The sequence below is a fragment of the Elephas maximus genome, chromosome 4 (genome assembly GCF_024166365.1).
Source record: "Elephas maximus indicus isolate mEleMax1 chromosome 4, mEleMax1 primary haplotype, whole genome shotgun sequence".
Classification (NCBI taxonomy): Eukaryota; Metazoa; Chordata; class Mammalia; order Proboscidea; family Elephantidae; genus Elephas; species Elephas maximus.
This window is the reverse complement of record NC_064822.1, coordinates 102,459,979-102,477,069: the sequence shown is the minus strand read 5'-3', so window position 1 is coordinate 102,477,069 and position 17,091 is coordinate 102,459,979. Positions and strand designations below refer to the sequence as shown.

General features: G+C 36.6%; 1 protein-coding gene across 2 annotated transcripts in view; it reads left to right on the top strand.

The window, feature by feature from the left end:
• Nucleotides 1–16,749, top strand: part of RPAP3 (RNA polymerase II associated protein 3) — a 36,819-nt gene extending 20,070 nt beyond the window's left edge. For both annotated transcript variants that reach the window (XM_049882913.1, XM_049882914.1), the window contains exons 10-17: nucleotides 2,397–2,518; nucleotides 5,932–6,002; nucleotides 6,120–6,221; nucleotides 10,286–10,524; nucleotides 11,844–12,030; nucleotides 12,975–13,072; nucleotides 13,539–13,639; nucleotides 16,463–16,749. In XM_049882913.1, coding sequence (XP_049738870.1) covers nucleotides 2,397–2,518; nucleotides 5,932–6,002; nucleotides 6,120–6,221; nucleotides 10,286–10,524; nucleotides 11,844–12,030; nucleotides 12,975–13,072; nucleotides 13,539–13,639; nucleotides 16,463–16,548 — 1,006 coding nt within the window. In that variant the 3' untranslated portion in view covers nucleotides 16,549–16,749. The remainder of the gene's footprint in view (nucleotides 1–2,396; nucleotides 2,519–5,931; nucleotides 6,003–6,119; nucleotides 6,222–10,285; nucleotides 10,525–11,843; nucleotides 12,031–12,974; nucleotides 13,073–13,538; nucleotides 13,640–16,462) is intronic.
• Nucleotides 16,750–17,091: the final 342 nt, after the last annotated feature.

Below are 17,091 nucleotides of genomic sequence, written 5' to 3'. Positions count from 1 at the left end.
GAACTGAGATATAAAGAAGGAATAGTATAAGTTAGTAGGGTGAGAAAACTGGTTGACCGTTCCAGTGGAAGTCACAGGCTTAGGAGTGGGGAAGTTCATGATACTCCGGGGAGGTGCCTGTGGTCTGTATTATGGCTGTTAATGCATGGATCAGTGGCAGATAGGAGGCACGACCCTGACTCTCTTTATCCTGAACGTTGTGGGGGCCATGCAAGTATTTTGAATTGGAAAATTATGTAATCAGTCAAGTAGTAAATACATTGGTAGGGGAATGAACACACACACACGTGTGTACATATAGAAATATTCTTATTGAAAAGTTAATTAAAAAGTTGAAGGATGATTAAGTTCAGTAGAAATTTCATTTTGTTCATACGAGGCCTTGTTTTGAGGATAGGAAGTTGTCTTAGTTATTTAGTGTTGCTATAACGCACACCACAAGTGGATGGCTTTAACAAACAGATTCATTCTCTCATAGTCTTGGAGGCTAGAAGTCTTAATTCAGGGTACCAGTTCTAGGGGAAGGCTTTCTCTCTATGTCAGTTCTGGGGAAAGATCCTGGTCATCAATCTTCCGCTGGTCTAGGAGCTTCTCAGTGCAAGAACCCTGGGTCCAAAGGACGTTCTCTGTTCCCAGTGCTGCTTTCTTGGTGGCATGAGGATCCTATCTTCTCTGCTTCCCTGCTAGCTTCTCTCTTTTATATCTTGAAAGAGATTGACTCAAAATACAACCTAATCCTGTAGATTGAGTCCTGCCTCATTAATATAACTGCCTCTAATCCTGCCTCATTAACATCGTGGAGGTAGGATTTACAACACATAGGAAAATCACATCAGATCGCAAAATGGTAGACAATCACACAATGCTGGGGATTATGACACACATTTCAGGAGACACAGTTCAATCTGTAACAGAGGGCATTCATTTTGGCACTGAGGAGAAGGTAATCACAGGATATATGTATATTTTAAGTCTTATTAGGAAACTTTTCTAGCTTTTGTTAAAGTCATATACTGTATTTTACACAAATAATGCAGGCCTTCCATGTTTGTTTGCTCAACCATACCCTTTACATGTTGCTGTAAAAAAAATTAGCAAAGCGTGCTTACAAAAATACCTGGGGGCAGAGGGTGCGGTTGGCAAACAAACGTTGAAGGTGTGCATTATTTTCATAAAGATACGGTAAAATAAAGCCCATTTTCTATCATTTAGTTTTAATAAGACTTACCTTGTCATTTGTTTCCACTTTTTTTTTTTCTGAATTGTTTTAAAGCAAATAACAGACATTGTGACATTTAATTCCTGGAGAAAAGAGTATTTTCATAATGCACTGTCACTATCACTCATAATAAATTAATCATAATTCATTAAGGATGTTTTAATATATTGGAATGTCTCAAGTTGTTATTGTTTTAGTTTTAGCTCTTTTCCTTCGGTCTCTGTTATAGAGCAGTACCCAGTCCATCTGAATGATTGCCGGCTACCTGGCTGAGTAGCATTTATGAAAAGTGTCAGATGATATGCTGTCATATGCATGTTGTTAGTTGCTGTTGATTTTGACTTGTGGTGACCCCATGTGTACAGAGTAGAACTGCTCTATAGAGTTTGCGAGGCTGTGCCCTTTTGGAAGCAGATCACCAGGACTTAGTTCTGAGGTGCGCCTGGGTGGGTTTGAATCGCCAGCCTTTCAGTTAGTAGTCCAGTGCTTAACCATGTGTGCCATGCAGAGACTCCCGTCACATACATACTGAGTCCTAAATTTTGTGTGGGTTGTTTTTTCTCAAGGAGCCCTGGTAGTGAGTGCAGTTAGTTAAGCGCTTGACTGCAGTTCGAACCCACCAGCCATTCTGTGGGAGAAAGATGTGGCAGTCTGCTTCTGTAAAGATTTCAGCTTTGGAAACCCAAGGGACAGTTCTGCTCCGTCCTATAGGGTCGCTATGAATCAGAATCAACTTGACGGCAACACTGTTTGTTTTTCCTTAGGGTAAATATGCTATGGGTAAAGGTTAAGGAAGTTTTATTAGAAAAGTAATGTGAGTTAAAATTGTTAACCTAGCGTCTGTGCAAATTGAGGGCTGAAACGGAACTAGGCTGCCAGCAGCGATATTCTTTTATCTGTTCTACTCCTATATTACCATCATTAATTCTGTCCTTCCAGTGGACTGTTTCCTGACTTTCCCTTAATCTGGAACCTTATCTGTTTTTACCACATAATTCCCAGTTTTGGTAACAATGAAAAATAAAAAAATGGTCCTTCCCCTCAAACAAAGATTTGGGAGTTGGTAATTGAAATTATATGTATGTTTTTTTTTTTTATTTTAAAGTAGAAACTCAGTTTATGAAGAAGTTTTTCTATAAGCTTCATTTTTTGTATTTGGTAATTTTATGTTCAATAGATATGAAGAAGCTGAAAAAGACTGCACGCAAGCTATTTTATTAGATGGCTCATATTCTAAAGCTTTTGCCAGAAGAGGAACTGCAAGAACATTTTTGGGAAAGCTAAGTGAAGCCAAACAAGGTATTTCTACTTGTGTTATAAAGCCCGTAGCAATACATTGTTATTATTTTTGCTTTAGGGATTAACTATCTTTTAAAGAAATTTTCAAAATGAGAAAAGAAACCTTTAATACCCATCTATTTACCACTTCTGGGGCTTTTCATTCCTTCATGAAGATGTGAGTTACCACATGGTATTTTTTTTTAATCTGAAGTCCTTTAACATTCCCTGTAGTGCAGGTCTGTGGTGACAGATTTTCTCAACTTTTGTTTATCTGAAAATATCTTTATTTTGCCTTCACTTTTGAAGGATATTTTCACTAAATATAAAATTGTAGGTTGACATCCTTTTTCTTTCAGCACTTTAAAGATATTCCATTTTCTTCTGGCTTTATTGTTTCTAATGAAAAACTAGTGAGTGTTCTTACATCTTCTCTTGTATATAATGTCTTTTATTGTTGTTTACTTTTAAGATTTTCTCTTTCTCACTGATATTTCAGCAGTTTGGTTATGATGTACCTTGATGTGGTTTTCTTTGTAGTGTATTTTTTGGAGGCCTTGTGATTTTCTGAGTTTAAAGTTTTTATCAAATTTGGAAAATTTCTGGCCGTTATTTCCTTAAATATTTTTTTCTGAACTCCCTGCCACTACCCCCCGGTTGGTGTTGGGATAGGACGTCCTATTTTAGATTGGGAGAGAAGGGGCTCTCTGAAGTGGTGATATTTAATCAGACCTTCTCAGGATTGAGAAGAACCCGAGGTAAAAAAAAAAAAAGCTTGGTGCGTGTATTAGTTTCCTAGGGCTGCTGTAACAAAGTTCCATAAATTGGGTGCCTTAAAAAACAGAAATTTATTCTCTCACAGTTCTGGAGGCTCCAAGTCAAAATCAAGGTGTCAGCAGAGCTATGCTTTCTCTCAAGACTCTGGGGAAGAATTCTTTGCTTTTTTCTAGCTTCTGATGGTTGCCGGCAATCCTTGGCATTCCTTGGCTTGTGGCAGTATCACGCCAATCTCTGCCTCCATCATCACATGGCCTTCCTGTGTATGTGTGTGTCTCCACATGGTCTTATAAGGATACCAGTCATTGGATTTAGGGGCCACCCTAACCCAAGTTGACTTTATCTTAATTATATCTGTAAAATGCTACTTCTAGATAAGGCCACATTCTAAGGCTCCAGATGGGCATAAATTTTGGGGGGACACTGTTCAATCCAGTATAGCATGTTGAAAGAGCTAAAAGAAAGCCAGTGTAGCTGGATCATAACAAGAAAGACTGGGGGTCTTAAGAGAAGAAGGTTGAGAAGTAGGCGGGGGCCAGGTTACGTAGCCCTTATTGGTTATATAGGACTCCCTGGGGGTGCAAACGGCTAACATGATCAGCTGCTAACTGAAAGGTTGAGGTTCAAGTCTACTCAGGTACCTTGGAAGAAAGGCCTGGCGATCTTCCAAAAAATCAGCCATTAAAAACCCAGTGGAGCGCAGTTCTACTCTGACGCACAAGGGGTCACCATGAGTTGGAGTTGACTCAATGGTAACTGTTTTATTGGTTTTGTGTGTTATTAAGGAACCACTTCTGGTTAGGAGTGTTGGAAACACTCAAGGTAGGCAAAGGGGAGTTTATTAATTCACTTAACCAAATCATGGAGAGCTAGATGTGGAGCCATCCTTAGGAAAACCTGGATCCCAGAACTCACTCAAATTTCTGATTCCTTATTTTTCATCTTGATCTCTCTTAGTTTGTTGGTGTTACTCTCTCAGTCTTATCCAGTGTAGTGGCAGACATTGTTACTGGCAGCTTTGAGATAGTATTCTTAAGGCTCAGCAATTCAAGTAAGAAGAGAGCTTCCCACTTTTCCTTATACAAAATCTTGGGAAAGGTCTCTGGTTAGTTTGGCTTGAAACAATCATGTTCCCTTTTCTGAGCCAGTCAGCTGTGGCCAGAGAATGGAAAACTCTTGACTGGTCAGACCTGGATCATATGTTCACTGTGTGGCTGTGGTGGGGTACTGTGATTGGCAGAACCACATAGACTTGGGGCGTAGGGCAGTTTCTCAAAGGAATTAGAGGTTCTGTTCCTAGAAGAAGAAGAGGAAGGAATGTTGAGCAGTAAAAAACAACAAATGTTCACCACACAATGTTAAGGAGTTTGGATATTATTCTGAGAGTTGTTGTTCGTTGCTGTCTAGTTGATCCTGACTCATAGCAACTCCATAGAATAGGGTAGAACTGCCCCATAGTGTTTACTAGGCTGTAATCTTTACAGGGGCAGATCGCCAGGTCTTTCTCCTGCAGAGCCTCTGGGGTGGGTTTAAACTGCTGACCTTTTGGTTAGCAGCCGAGCGCTTAACCACTGTGTCACCAGAGCTTGTTATTCTAAGGGTACCAAAATCCATTGCCATCGAGTCAATTCTGACTCTTAGTGACCCGATAGTCCAGAGTAGAACGGCCCCATAGGGTTTCCAAGGAGTGGCTGGTGGATGTGAACTGCAGACCTTTTGGTTAGTAGTCAAGTTCTTAACCGCTGCACCATAAAGGTAGTGGAAAGCAATTTTTTTTTTTTTAATGTAGGAGAGTGTCACTATTTGATTTACCTTTGTTGATGGTCACCTTAACTGCAGTGTGAAGAATGGTTTTGGAGGGGTTAGGAGTAGTGAGGTCTGGGTGTAGGGAACCAGTTAGAATGCGATTGCAGTAACTAGATGAGAGGTAATGCGATTAAACCAGAGTGATTATAGTAAAGATGGGGAGAAGTGCGTGAACTTAAGATCTAGTGAATTTAAGATCTATTTTAGAGACATAGGCAATGGTGCCTGGAGTCAGTTTGCACCAGGTTGGAAGAGCCAATTGTGCATATCCCTTCCCAGATCTATGTTCAGTGATGTCGTAGTGGTAGCTTGAAATCAGCCATGGCAGAAGTATTTAAACTTTGGAAATCAGCAAACATGACAAACTATGGCTTTTTTCTCCTTGAGAACCAGTTATTACACATTTACCAGCACACTACAGAATAATGGGATGGAGGGGGGAGACGTGGAGGTGAACGACTCAAAGATATTTGGGTGAGCATCGGGGTGCACTTACCCCTGTGCACTGCCTACATCCTACTTGAGCTGATTTTCTCTTAGATTCTGTCTTATATTTGATAAGTTACTCTGTCACGTGTTAACAGTGTGAGCTTTGGTAAGTTCCATAACCTCTAGACCTCAGTTGTATCATATGTGAAGTGGGGTTGTATGAGGGATACACGAGATCTCACATAAAGCAGCTAGGAGAGCACTTAGCAGGTGTTTACTTTTATTATTGCTCACTTGTTGCCTGGCATCCTGAGTAAAACTTCTTGAGATAAATACGGAGTTTACTAACCTAAGTGTATCATATCTTGAATTCCATAAAGTATTTTCATTACTTTATTATATTTTTTAAAAATTCACTTTAGATTTTGAAACTGTTTTACTTCTGGAACCTGGAAATAAGCAAGCAGTAACTGAACTTTGCAAAATTAAAAAGGTAATGTATTCTTTTCACTAAACTATTGGTTTACTTCCTGAAATATTAACACATTTATTTGTTACATAATTAACTTGAGAATATTTTGATAGTCATGATTCCGAATTTATTTTGAAGGAGTTAATTGAGAAAGGACACTGGGATGAAGTCTTCCTTGATTCTACACAAAGGCAAAACGTGATAAAACCCATTGAAAATCCACCTCATCTTGGATCAACTGTAAGTATTGTACCTTTTTTTTCATTTTTTCCTTGCCATTGAGATATCAGTGTTATTAATATTTGGAAACAGACCGTTGAATTGCTAAGGCCATTTTTAGAACCTTTAAAAATACTGCCTAGGACAGAATAGAACAGGGGAAAATTCAGCCGTTAAGAGCTCTGGGGTAACTTTTTAAGTGACTGTTTTAGTTTAACATTATAAATTTAAATATTTCTACATATTTTTCTGATATTAAAGGAATCTGAGACATTTTTATATTTTACAGTAACTCAGTATTTTTATTTCCATTCTTTTCTGAGGCTGAGTTTGTATTATAATAGCTTTGCATCTTGTAGGGGGTTAGATCTAAAATTAGCACTTAAGGCAAAAATTTAGTGTAGGTAAAATTACCCTTAAAAAATACAGTGTGTGTTATTTTGGGTATAGCCTACTATTTCTCGTTAAAAAAAAAGTCCAACAAAGCCAGTTTTATTCTGCAATATTGGAACAGAAAGTACCTGGCACGAATTTAGCAGTTTGGTTTTTGCTGAACCTTTACAGTTCAGTTCATTTCAGTCAAATATATGTATGATGTGACTCTATTGTAATTTTTAACGTTTACGTAATTATTTCGTATGTAAATAATGAAATAAAAAATACATACAGAAAAGTACTTAAGACATAAGATTTAAAGAATAATTGAAACGTGAACACCCATGAAACCACCAACCGGGTCAGAAAATTGAATGGCATCAGCCTCCCAAAATCTTCTTGTGTGCCCCTCACTGATCATGATCTTCTCCCTGCCCCCTAGAAGTAACTGTTACGCATGGATGATGCTTTGGTAGAAATAACACTTTTATAGGGAAGTCAGGGCAGGTATTTTTATCCTCCTTTTACAAAGGAACAGAGTGAGGCAAAACAAAGTTTGTGTTTTGCCAAGTCATATTTGAGGTAGGTGACATAGAGAACCATGATTCTGTTTTTGGTTTAATTTAATACTTCTTCCAGTGTTCTTTTTGTGACCTTATTCTTAAAATTTTTTTTTTTTTTTTTTTGAACAACACTGGTTTTCATGCACCAGGCATAAAATCTAGTTGCTTTCATATGTTATATTCATTTTTATACATGACATTCATTTGCTATTATTCTGTTCTTTTCAGTAAAGCTGACTAAATGTTCAGTTAAATGTGGGATTTATAGTTTTACATCTAAGTAAGACTTTCTCACAAAAATTAATTCTTAAGTTTAAAAAAGCCTTTGTCAGACTTTTCTGTCCGTAATTACATGTCGTAAATCAAATTATCTGTATATGTAATGTCCCATGGTTAATATACCTGAAGCATCATCAGGTTCTTTTCTCCTTTAGTTGAAAAAACAATTTATACCAGTAGTTGTGAAAATGAAGTGTGAATTTAAATCTTTTGTGACGATATCTCAGAACAAAACAAAACACCTCTATGAAATGAGAGCATTTACCTGGGAATAAACCATTCTGTAATATGTTCCAACACAAATAAAATCAGTGTCTTAGTGGGAAAGGAAAAAAATTAAAATTGCTCTTTTTGTGTAATAGGTCTCCGTGATAAACATGTGAGCATTATTTAAAAAAAATAGAAGGCAGGTTGTTTGGCCTAATGCCTTGGAAACTTGCCACTTTATAAGCTTTGAAATCTTTGGCAAGTTACCTAACCCCTGTATGTTCCTCAGCGTTTCTCCTTAAGTTGAGAATAACTCACAGGTTAGTTTGGATCAAAGAAAATAACATCCTTAAATGTTAAGGCAATGTCAGATGGAACAAATATTAGTTTCTTTTTCAGTAACATATTTGTGAGACCACCTGGTCACTAGAGAGTGTGGTCAGGTAAAAAAGGAAGGCCACAGGAAGTGGGGAGAGGGCTAGGGTAATTTACTCAAGTGAGAGGCTGTCATCTATACTGCAAGGGCTGACAGCTTGGAAACAAACCTCTAGAGAGTGTGATTGGGTTGAGGCAGGAGAGCAGAGATGTACATCAGTTGGGGTCTGGGATTCTTGGTTAGAGTGGTGGTCAGTTAAAGTTTTTTTCTGATACGTTTTCCTCTGCTTTTATTTTATTTTCATTTTTCTGTCTCTCCATGTCAGAACTTGATCTTTTTACTTGGTTCTTTTCTTTCTTTCTCTTCCTGTTTATGTTCATTATTCTCATATGCTCATAATACAGAGCTAAATAAAATTTTATGTTTCTGAGTCTTAATTTTTAAAAGAGAGTTGAGGCTTTTGAATTTTTTAAATCCTTTTTATAATGATACCTTTTGTGTTTTACCAGTACCTCCCACCCCTCCAGTCCCACCTAACTATCATCAGTGGCCCTCAGCCACTTAGTACCCACTAGTCTACACTTAACAGAGACTGTCTCTTAAGAAATTCATTAATTAGGATCATGTTTACACATCTGTTGTCAATGAGGAATTTAGTTTTAAATGGGGCCACTTTGATTTAGTTCTGTAACTACTGCCTGTCAGAATTTATAGTTTTAGGTAAAACCCTAATATGTGTTCATTCTCAGTATCTTGATAGAAAACAGTTGCTGATGATAGTTCTCAACAAAGTAAAGGCCTTAACGTGATTGCCATTTAGAGCTGCCGAAAGGACTCTGGTAACAAATTTGCTAATAGCTTTTTAATTTGTTCATTTGTCCAGTAATACTCAATTTTTGCCTTAAATCTTAGCTGTGTTAATAGAATGTCTGATTTTTTGACATTGAATTTAGTGTATATGTCAAAAGTTTCTGTACAACTTTCTCATGTATAATTCAAGTGTACTGTTGGAATGAACCCTTGGAGTATATTGAAGAAAGTTCCTGTGTTTTTAAAATTTAAACTTCAAAAATACACAGAGTAGAAAAAAAGAGTTCCCATTTTGTCATGTAACTGTAGCTATTACCAATATTTTGCAAGTTTTGGAAGGAGGTTTTCTTTAGCTGTTTGATTTTCAGTACCCCTGTGGAACGATAGCTCCCTGAGTATCATTTCTGTTTGTGTGGTATAATGATAGAGTTAAAGATACTGGTATATTTTGTTAAAAATGAAAGAGTCTGTATATACATTTATGAAGAAATCGAAAATATTTGACATTTGTAATGATTGAAATAAACCTGTTGCCATCAAGTTGGTTCTGACTCACAGGGACCCTATAGGACAGAGTAAAACTGCCCCATAGGGCTTCCAGGGCATAGCTGGTAGATTCAGACTGCCAACCTTTTGGTTAGCAGCCAGGTTCTTAACCAGTGGGCCACCAGGGCTTCAGTGACTGAATAGTGAATGCCATTTTTTTTTTTCTGTATTAAATTGAAAAACCATTATGTTTTCTCAAAAATTCTACGAAAACTTTTCAAAAACTCTTAACAATCTTGTGAACAGTGTTTGATAAATCTTTAGTCCTGGACTGTTTTTATCCAGCTGCTACACGTTCAGAGTTCTAATGTTAGTCTGTGTCATACACAATGCAGGCTATCTCCTGGGCTTGTTCTGCTTACCTCCAGTTGGCCTACCATACTGCTGTTATTGGCCGTTTTTTTTTTTTTTCCTGGTTTATGGTCTTCGGGATAAAATCCAGGCTTCTTGACATGACACACAAATCCCTTTGTAAGCTTTCAGGCTTTGTCTCCCACCACTCCTCCTCTTGCGCCAGCCCCACTGGTCTTTTTCCCTTTTCACTGCCCATGCCTTACCCTTCCACATTGCTATTGTCTAGTGCTTTTTCTGGGAGGGCTTCCCCGATGCTGATGTTTATCTTCCCTTTTCTGTGCTCTCTTAACATTCTGTGTTTTCACCTTTTATTGTATATGTCCCATTGCTTTGTAATTATTCATATATACACATCTCTCTTCCCATTTAGACTCTTGAGGGTAGATGCTATGCGTGACTTTTTACTCTTGGTATTCTTAGACAGACTATGACAGCTAAGTCTTTCTATCCACCAAATTGAATTTACTTATAACTGGGATAGTGACTATGAGAACACTGGAATCTTTTAACTTGTGACCCTTAAATATGAACCCTTTAACATGTTGATTTAAAGAATTGACTTTTAATTGTTTTAGAAGCCACTGAAGAAGGTTGTTATTGAAGAAACCGGTAACTTGATAGAGACAATTGATGTGCCAGATATCACTACTGCTGCTGCTCCAGAGAGTAATCCTTCTAACCCAGCAAATGCAATAGCAGCCCCAGGCACTGCGAGTAAGAAGAATTCCAGCCAGGATGACCTTTTGCCCACAAGTGATATTCCAAGAGCAAAAGTTTTGAAAATAGAAGAAATCAGTAATACTTCAGCCCTGCAGTGAGTAGAACTATTCCTCTTTGATGATCATCTAGAATGGGATGAGTCTACTAGATAGTTGATATTACTGATAAACTTAGGGTTTTTACTCATCACTATCATTTTTTGAACTGCCCAACTTCAAGTTTCTCTTTTTTATTCATATTTAAGGTGAGAGAGATTTTGCTTAAGGATGACCAGCCCTATGTCACTCTTCCTTTACCATAATGGGGACTTAGGAATCAGTGTGTTGAACAAATTGATTCCATTCATTTCCTTTTTTAGGACTTCAGCATATATGTTTCACTTTTTAATTCAGCAAAATAATTTTAATTTTTAAAAGAAAGTTTCATAAAAAGGTAGACTGGCCTTACAATTATTCCAGCCATTAAAATTTATTTGTTTGGAATTTTTAAAAGTAGTCATGTACATTTCTTTAATGATGAGAATATAGAGGGAGGATATAGGCTAATTAGGTTTATTTTTGGATGTTGAAACTTTATTCGTATATTTTTTAAATTTATTTTTGTTATTGAAAGAACACACAGCAGAACATACACAATTCAACAATTTCTACATGTACATCACATTCTTCAAGTTGTGCGACCCTCCTTTTCCCATTTGTGTATTCTTGCATTTTCTCTTAAAAGACCTTTTAACTGTACCTAGCAATTAAATAAAATTAATTAAAAGTTTGCTTTTTCTTTTACTTTGAACGTTAGCAGTAGTTCTAATTAAAGCATGTGAATTGTGGGAAGGCATTCGATAGGCAGCTCTTTTTTAAGGGGGAAGAAAGCATTTCTTTCTTCTTGGAATGTCTTCCTTGAAATTGTGAATTCAGATTTCTGAAAGGCTGAGTCGTGAGTATATGTGATGTAGTAATGCAGCATATAGAAATGGTGTGCCCAAGAGACGGCCTAGCTGTCGCCCAACCCATGAGGATAGTCCTTACTACATAGCCAGCATGTGGAAGTTTGCAAAGGCATAATCTGTTTTGCCAAAGAGTGGTGAAAGAGTTTTCTACTTGTAGAATGTAAATCAAACCCAAACCAAACCCAGTGCTGTCGAGTTGATTCCGACTCATAGCAACCCTATAGGACAGAGTAGAACTGCCCCATAGAGTTTCCAAGGAGCCCCTGGCGGATTTGAACTGTGCTGATCCTTTGATTAGCAGCCATAGCACTTAACACTACGCCGCCAGGGTTTCCTGAATGTAAATAGGTGATATAATATTAATAAAGTCAGAAAAGTTTTAAAATCTGTATTGTTTCCTTGTATGAGCTTTGACTATTTGTGATTATTTTCTAATTGTTTGACTAATGCCTCTGAAATATTTTTAGACCTCAAGCCAGTTTGAAACAAGATGTATGTCAGTCTTTCAGTGAGAAGATCTCCACAGAGGTAGAAAAAGCACCTGCTCAGTTTATTACAACTGTTCTTCCTCCAGTTCCTGCGAACTCATTCCAGCTTGAATCTGATTTCAGACAACTGAAAAGTTCTCCAGATATGCTGTATCAGTATTTAAAGGTAAGAGTGAGGACATTAGTAGTTACATTGTAAGGAAAAGGTCAAACAACTTTTTTTTTGTCAACTATATAATAATAGTGGGAGAAAGATGTGATGACAGCCTTGGAAGCCCTATGGGGCAGTTCTGCTCTGCCCTATAGACTGAGTCAGAATTGACTTGATGGCTGTGGGTTTGGTTTTGGTATAGTGATAGTGCTGTATTTGCTTTTGTATGACTGTAAGATGCTTTTATCCCTTGCCTAACACATACATCACCCCAGCCAGAGCGTTTTTATGGTTTGCAACCAGGGAACCTCAATGGTCTCCTTGAGAAATATGTTCTGTGTTAAATTCTGTTGTCTAAAATAACTTAATCTAATTTCATCTATAATAATTTAAGCTTAATTTAATCCTTCATCCTTTGAAATGGGGAAGGGAAGCTAAAATACATTGAGTATCTTCTGTGTGCTAAGCAGTGCTTCCAATATTTAGACATTCTCCTGAAAATGAGCTTTATTTGCTCTAAGAAAAAGAATCAAATCATAGGAAATTTAGCAAATAATGGATTAGTATTGTCTTTTTTAAGTGTAACGATAGTCATAATTCCTTATAATTATGTAGTGTACAACTACTTCCAAAGGTAGTTATGTTCTTTTTTTTTTTTTAACTTCTGGTTATTTTTATTGCTCTTTGGGAGCTGACTCAAGCCCCCTGTCTCTCTTAAGGTGGTGTACATCTCTTCTGTTCATGAGATTTTTGTCTGGCTTGAACAGAGTGATTATCTTGCTTTCATTCTTTTATCCTGCTTGAATTTTAGTGTGACTCCATTATTATTCGTAAAGTACTAACGTTGTTGTACGATAGTAATTCTTTACTATTTTTACCTAAGTAATTACTACATAATTAATTTTGATACGCGAATGTTTCCATAATTTAATTTTCTAACTCTTTATATTTCTCCCAAGCAAATTGAACCATCCTTGTATCCTAAGTTGTTCCAGAAAAATCTAGATCCGGATGTATTCAATCAGATCATTAAAATTCTGCATGACTTTTACATTGAGTAAGTTGAAATTTTTTAGTTATACTCTCATATCGTAATGCTATGCTATTTCCAGGGATTTGAGAAATGTGTATTACCTTTGGTATCATGTTAAAATGTCTTGTATGTAGCAACGTTAGCTTTCTAGTCGATTTTATTGTTGCAGAAGTTGTGAAGAAATGCAAACAAAGGGAAATGGTTAAGTGGGAGGAAAAAGGGCGTTTAAATTTTTTTTGTAGAGAAACGTGGGGTATGAAAGTGACAGGTATAATAGCAGATTAGTAACTTCTTTGCTAAACCCTCATTTAAGAATATTATAAATTCTTCAATTGACTTGATAAATATCTTTATTTGGGAACTTAAAATATAGGCAGTCTCTAAGAAAAAAAGGTTATAACTGTTTACCTTATTTATACATAATTAGAAATGTAATGGTAAAGAGAATTAAATAAGCTACCTTTAATTGTTTATATTTGGATTATTTCAGGAAAGAGAACCCATCACTCATCTTTGAAATCTTACAGAGACTTTCTGAACTGAAAAGGTTTGATATGGCAGTGATGTTTATGTCAGAACCTGAAAAAAAAAGTAAGTTCCAAGAAAGGAAGTTTATTAGTTTCCTAGAGCTGCTGTAACAAAGTGCCACAAATTAGGTGGCTTAGAAGGACAGAGACATACTGTCTCACAGTTCTGGAGGCTAGGAGTCCAAAATCAGGATGTTGGTGTTGATTCCTTCTGAGGGCTCTAGGGAGAATCTATGCCGTGCTTCTCTCCTGACTTCTGGTGATGGCCGATGATCCGTGGCATTCGTTAGCTTGTACTTGTATCACTCCAAGTCTCTGCCTCTGTCTTCACATGGCCATCTTCCCTCTGTTATCTCTAAGGCTCTTGTCTCATAAGGACACCATTCATCCTGGATTAGGACTCACCCTGTTGTAGCAAGACCTCATGTTAACTTATCACAATTTCAAAGACCCTGTTTCCAAGTAAGGTCATGCTCACAGGTGCCAAGCGTTAGGACTTCAGCATATCTCTTTGGGGAGTGTAATTTAATCTCTGACAGAAAGCTTTTCCATGTCTCATTATTCTTGCATGTTCCTTTATTTATTCAATGAATTGTAGCAAATACTTTTTGAATGTTTACTATGTGCAGGTGTTCTAATTAAAATTAATTTTTTAAATCCTGACAACAGTATTATGAGGTATAGGTACTATTATTATCCTCCTTGTTTTACAAATGGGGAAACTGAGATACAGAGAAGTTAAGGAACTTGCGCAAGGTCACATAGGTAGGAAGTCAGACCCAGAATTTGAACTGAGGCAGTCTGACTCCATAGCTTGTGCTTTTCTACTTGAAAATGCAGTGATAGCGTAATGGTTGAGTTGGAACATGAAATGAGTCCCTGCCACAGGAGCATATAATAGGGCGGGGTTGTTGGGGAGGTCTAACTCATTCTGAGAGACCATAGTTAACTTCCTTGAGTTAGCCTGATTGAAATGGAAACCTCGGATAAAACCAGCAATCACTTCGACAATCGGAGAGCTCTTACGCATTCTGAGAGGTCATAGTTAACTTCCTTGAGCTAGCCTGACTGAAATCGAAACCTCAAGGAAGAGCAGAAATCTGAAATCGAAACCTCAAAGAGCGGGAGTCACTTAGATGAAGGAGGGTTGTGGAGTTTTAGAGTGAGGGAATGAGTTGCAGGGCAGTAAAGAGCAGACTGAGCTCAACATGTTACAGGCAGTGCATGTGGCTGAATCGTAGAGTCAAGCCAGAAAGAGTGGTGGGCCAGAAGAATTATGTCTTTTGTTTATCTTCATATCGGTGTTTGGCTTAAAGAGTCAGTTTTGGGTAAGTGTAATTTAAGTAAAACCAAACTATGCAGAAACTTCAGTTACTCAGAGTTTCGGCTATACAGGAAAAAGAGAAAAATCATTAGAATATAAGAGTGATTGAGTGAGTGATTCTGAATCATTAAGAAAGATATTCTTTACATTGTACTTAGGGAAGTGGACATGTAATTTAGAGATTTTTTAAATAGGGTTTAAACCTAAAGAAGTTTCTGCTTTATCTTAGTTAACGAAAAACATTCCCCAAAATCCCTGAGAAATACTACTTCCTACTAGTACTCTGACTTCTAACCACTTTTTTGGCTCACTCTGCCCCTCCACACTGGCCTTATTTTGTTAGTATTCCAAACTGCCCGACTGTTTTGGCTTCAGGGGCTTTGCGTTTGGTTGTTCCCTTAGTTTACAATATCTTCCCTCATTGCTTCCTCACTTCATTCTGTTTTTCCTTGTCACCACTTCAGCCTCCTCTCCTTACCACCCCTAGTGAAAATAACTGCCAGCCTCTTCTCCCATCACCATCTGTCTTCTTACTTTGCCTTGTTTTCATAGCACCTGACTAGGTAACAGTGTTCATGTATTTGTTTATCTGTTATTTCTCTCTCCCTAATAGGAATGCAAGCTCCATGAGAGCAAGGATTTTGCCCACCTTGTTGACTAGTATTCCCAGAGCTAGGACAGTGCTTAGTGCATGATAAGTTCTGAGTATAAAAGTATTGAGTGAATGAATGACTTTCTGGCCACTGTAATGGGGTAAGTTCAAGGTGTATGCAGAAGAATATGAGTTAGGTTTTCATACTGGCCTACCATTGTGTCACCACTGTAAGTTAAACATGGAAAGCACTTAGAATGGTTCCTGGCATATAACTAAGCATTCAGTAAGTATCAGCTATTGTTATCTTTTACTATAGTCATTATTAGTAAAAACTCTTAGCTAGTTTTAATGTTGAAAAACCTATGAACTATAACAGTATTTTCCAGAATGTTGACTATGGACCAGTCAGTGGTATGAAAGATGATTTTATATTATTCCTAGACAAACCTTTTCATAACTTTTAATATATATTTTATGACATATCATAAAAATATGTATCACCAGGCCATCAAACATGGGATTGTGTAGATACTATTGCTAATTTTCAGTTTATGGTAGCAATAGAATTTTCTTTTAAAATAAAATTTAAGTTCAAGGTTTAAAGCCAATTAAAAAGTTAATTGAAATAAAAATATTAAAAGTACATTTGTTACACAGGGCAAAATTTTTGAAGTAGCATAGAATGAGTTAAATTCAGTCTGCAAAATTAATGTCATTCAGGATGTAGGGGAAATTTTATACTTCTAAAGCAAAATATTCTGGTAAGAAACGTCATTGGATTGCTGTGTAATATTCCATTCTAATGTTGGCTTTTAAATATCTGAATTAGAATTTATAAATAATTCTAATGATTATCCCTTTAAAATGTAAAAAGTTCTTACTTTACAGGTTAGAGTACCACTTTGTATTTACTTGTTTTCCTTAGTTTAAAAATGGAGATTAAAATGAATTTTTTTTTTTTTTTTCAGTTGCACATGTATTGTTCAATCACATAGACAAATCAGGATTGAAAGATAAGTCTGTTGAAGAGCTCAAGAAAAGATACGGTGGTTGATTTCCATTTTTACTGAAATTATTGTCTTCGACTTTCATATGTAAATTGTTTTTTCTACTGAAAATAAAGTGTTTTGCTTTTTTAAAAAAGGACTATCTTTGGACATAAGTATAGAGTGGATTGTGATTTCACCAGTGAGAAATGTACTCAAGTGAACTATTTATAAATCTTTTTGTGAAAATAAAATATATAAATAATGTTTATATGTGAGAATTGGCATTTTATAAGTAATTTTAAATGTTTAATTTGCATAGCCTTCACTGCTCCACAAATGTGATTATTTTTATATTTTCATGAATTTTTGTAACTACATGGATAGGCTGCTATATTAGCATATGAATAAATTATTTTGTATAGAGGACTTAAGAACATAACAATATTGTTTCTTTATATAGTTTTTTAGTATTGGGCCAATCCACCAACATAAAATTATTGAGTTGCAAGATATTTACTGTTTGTATTAAGAGGAGACCTTTAGCTACACTTTTAAAGTAGGTCAGCTGAAGAGTCACAGCTTCCTTAAATCTTAGTGTAAGTTTTTTT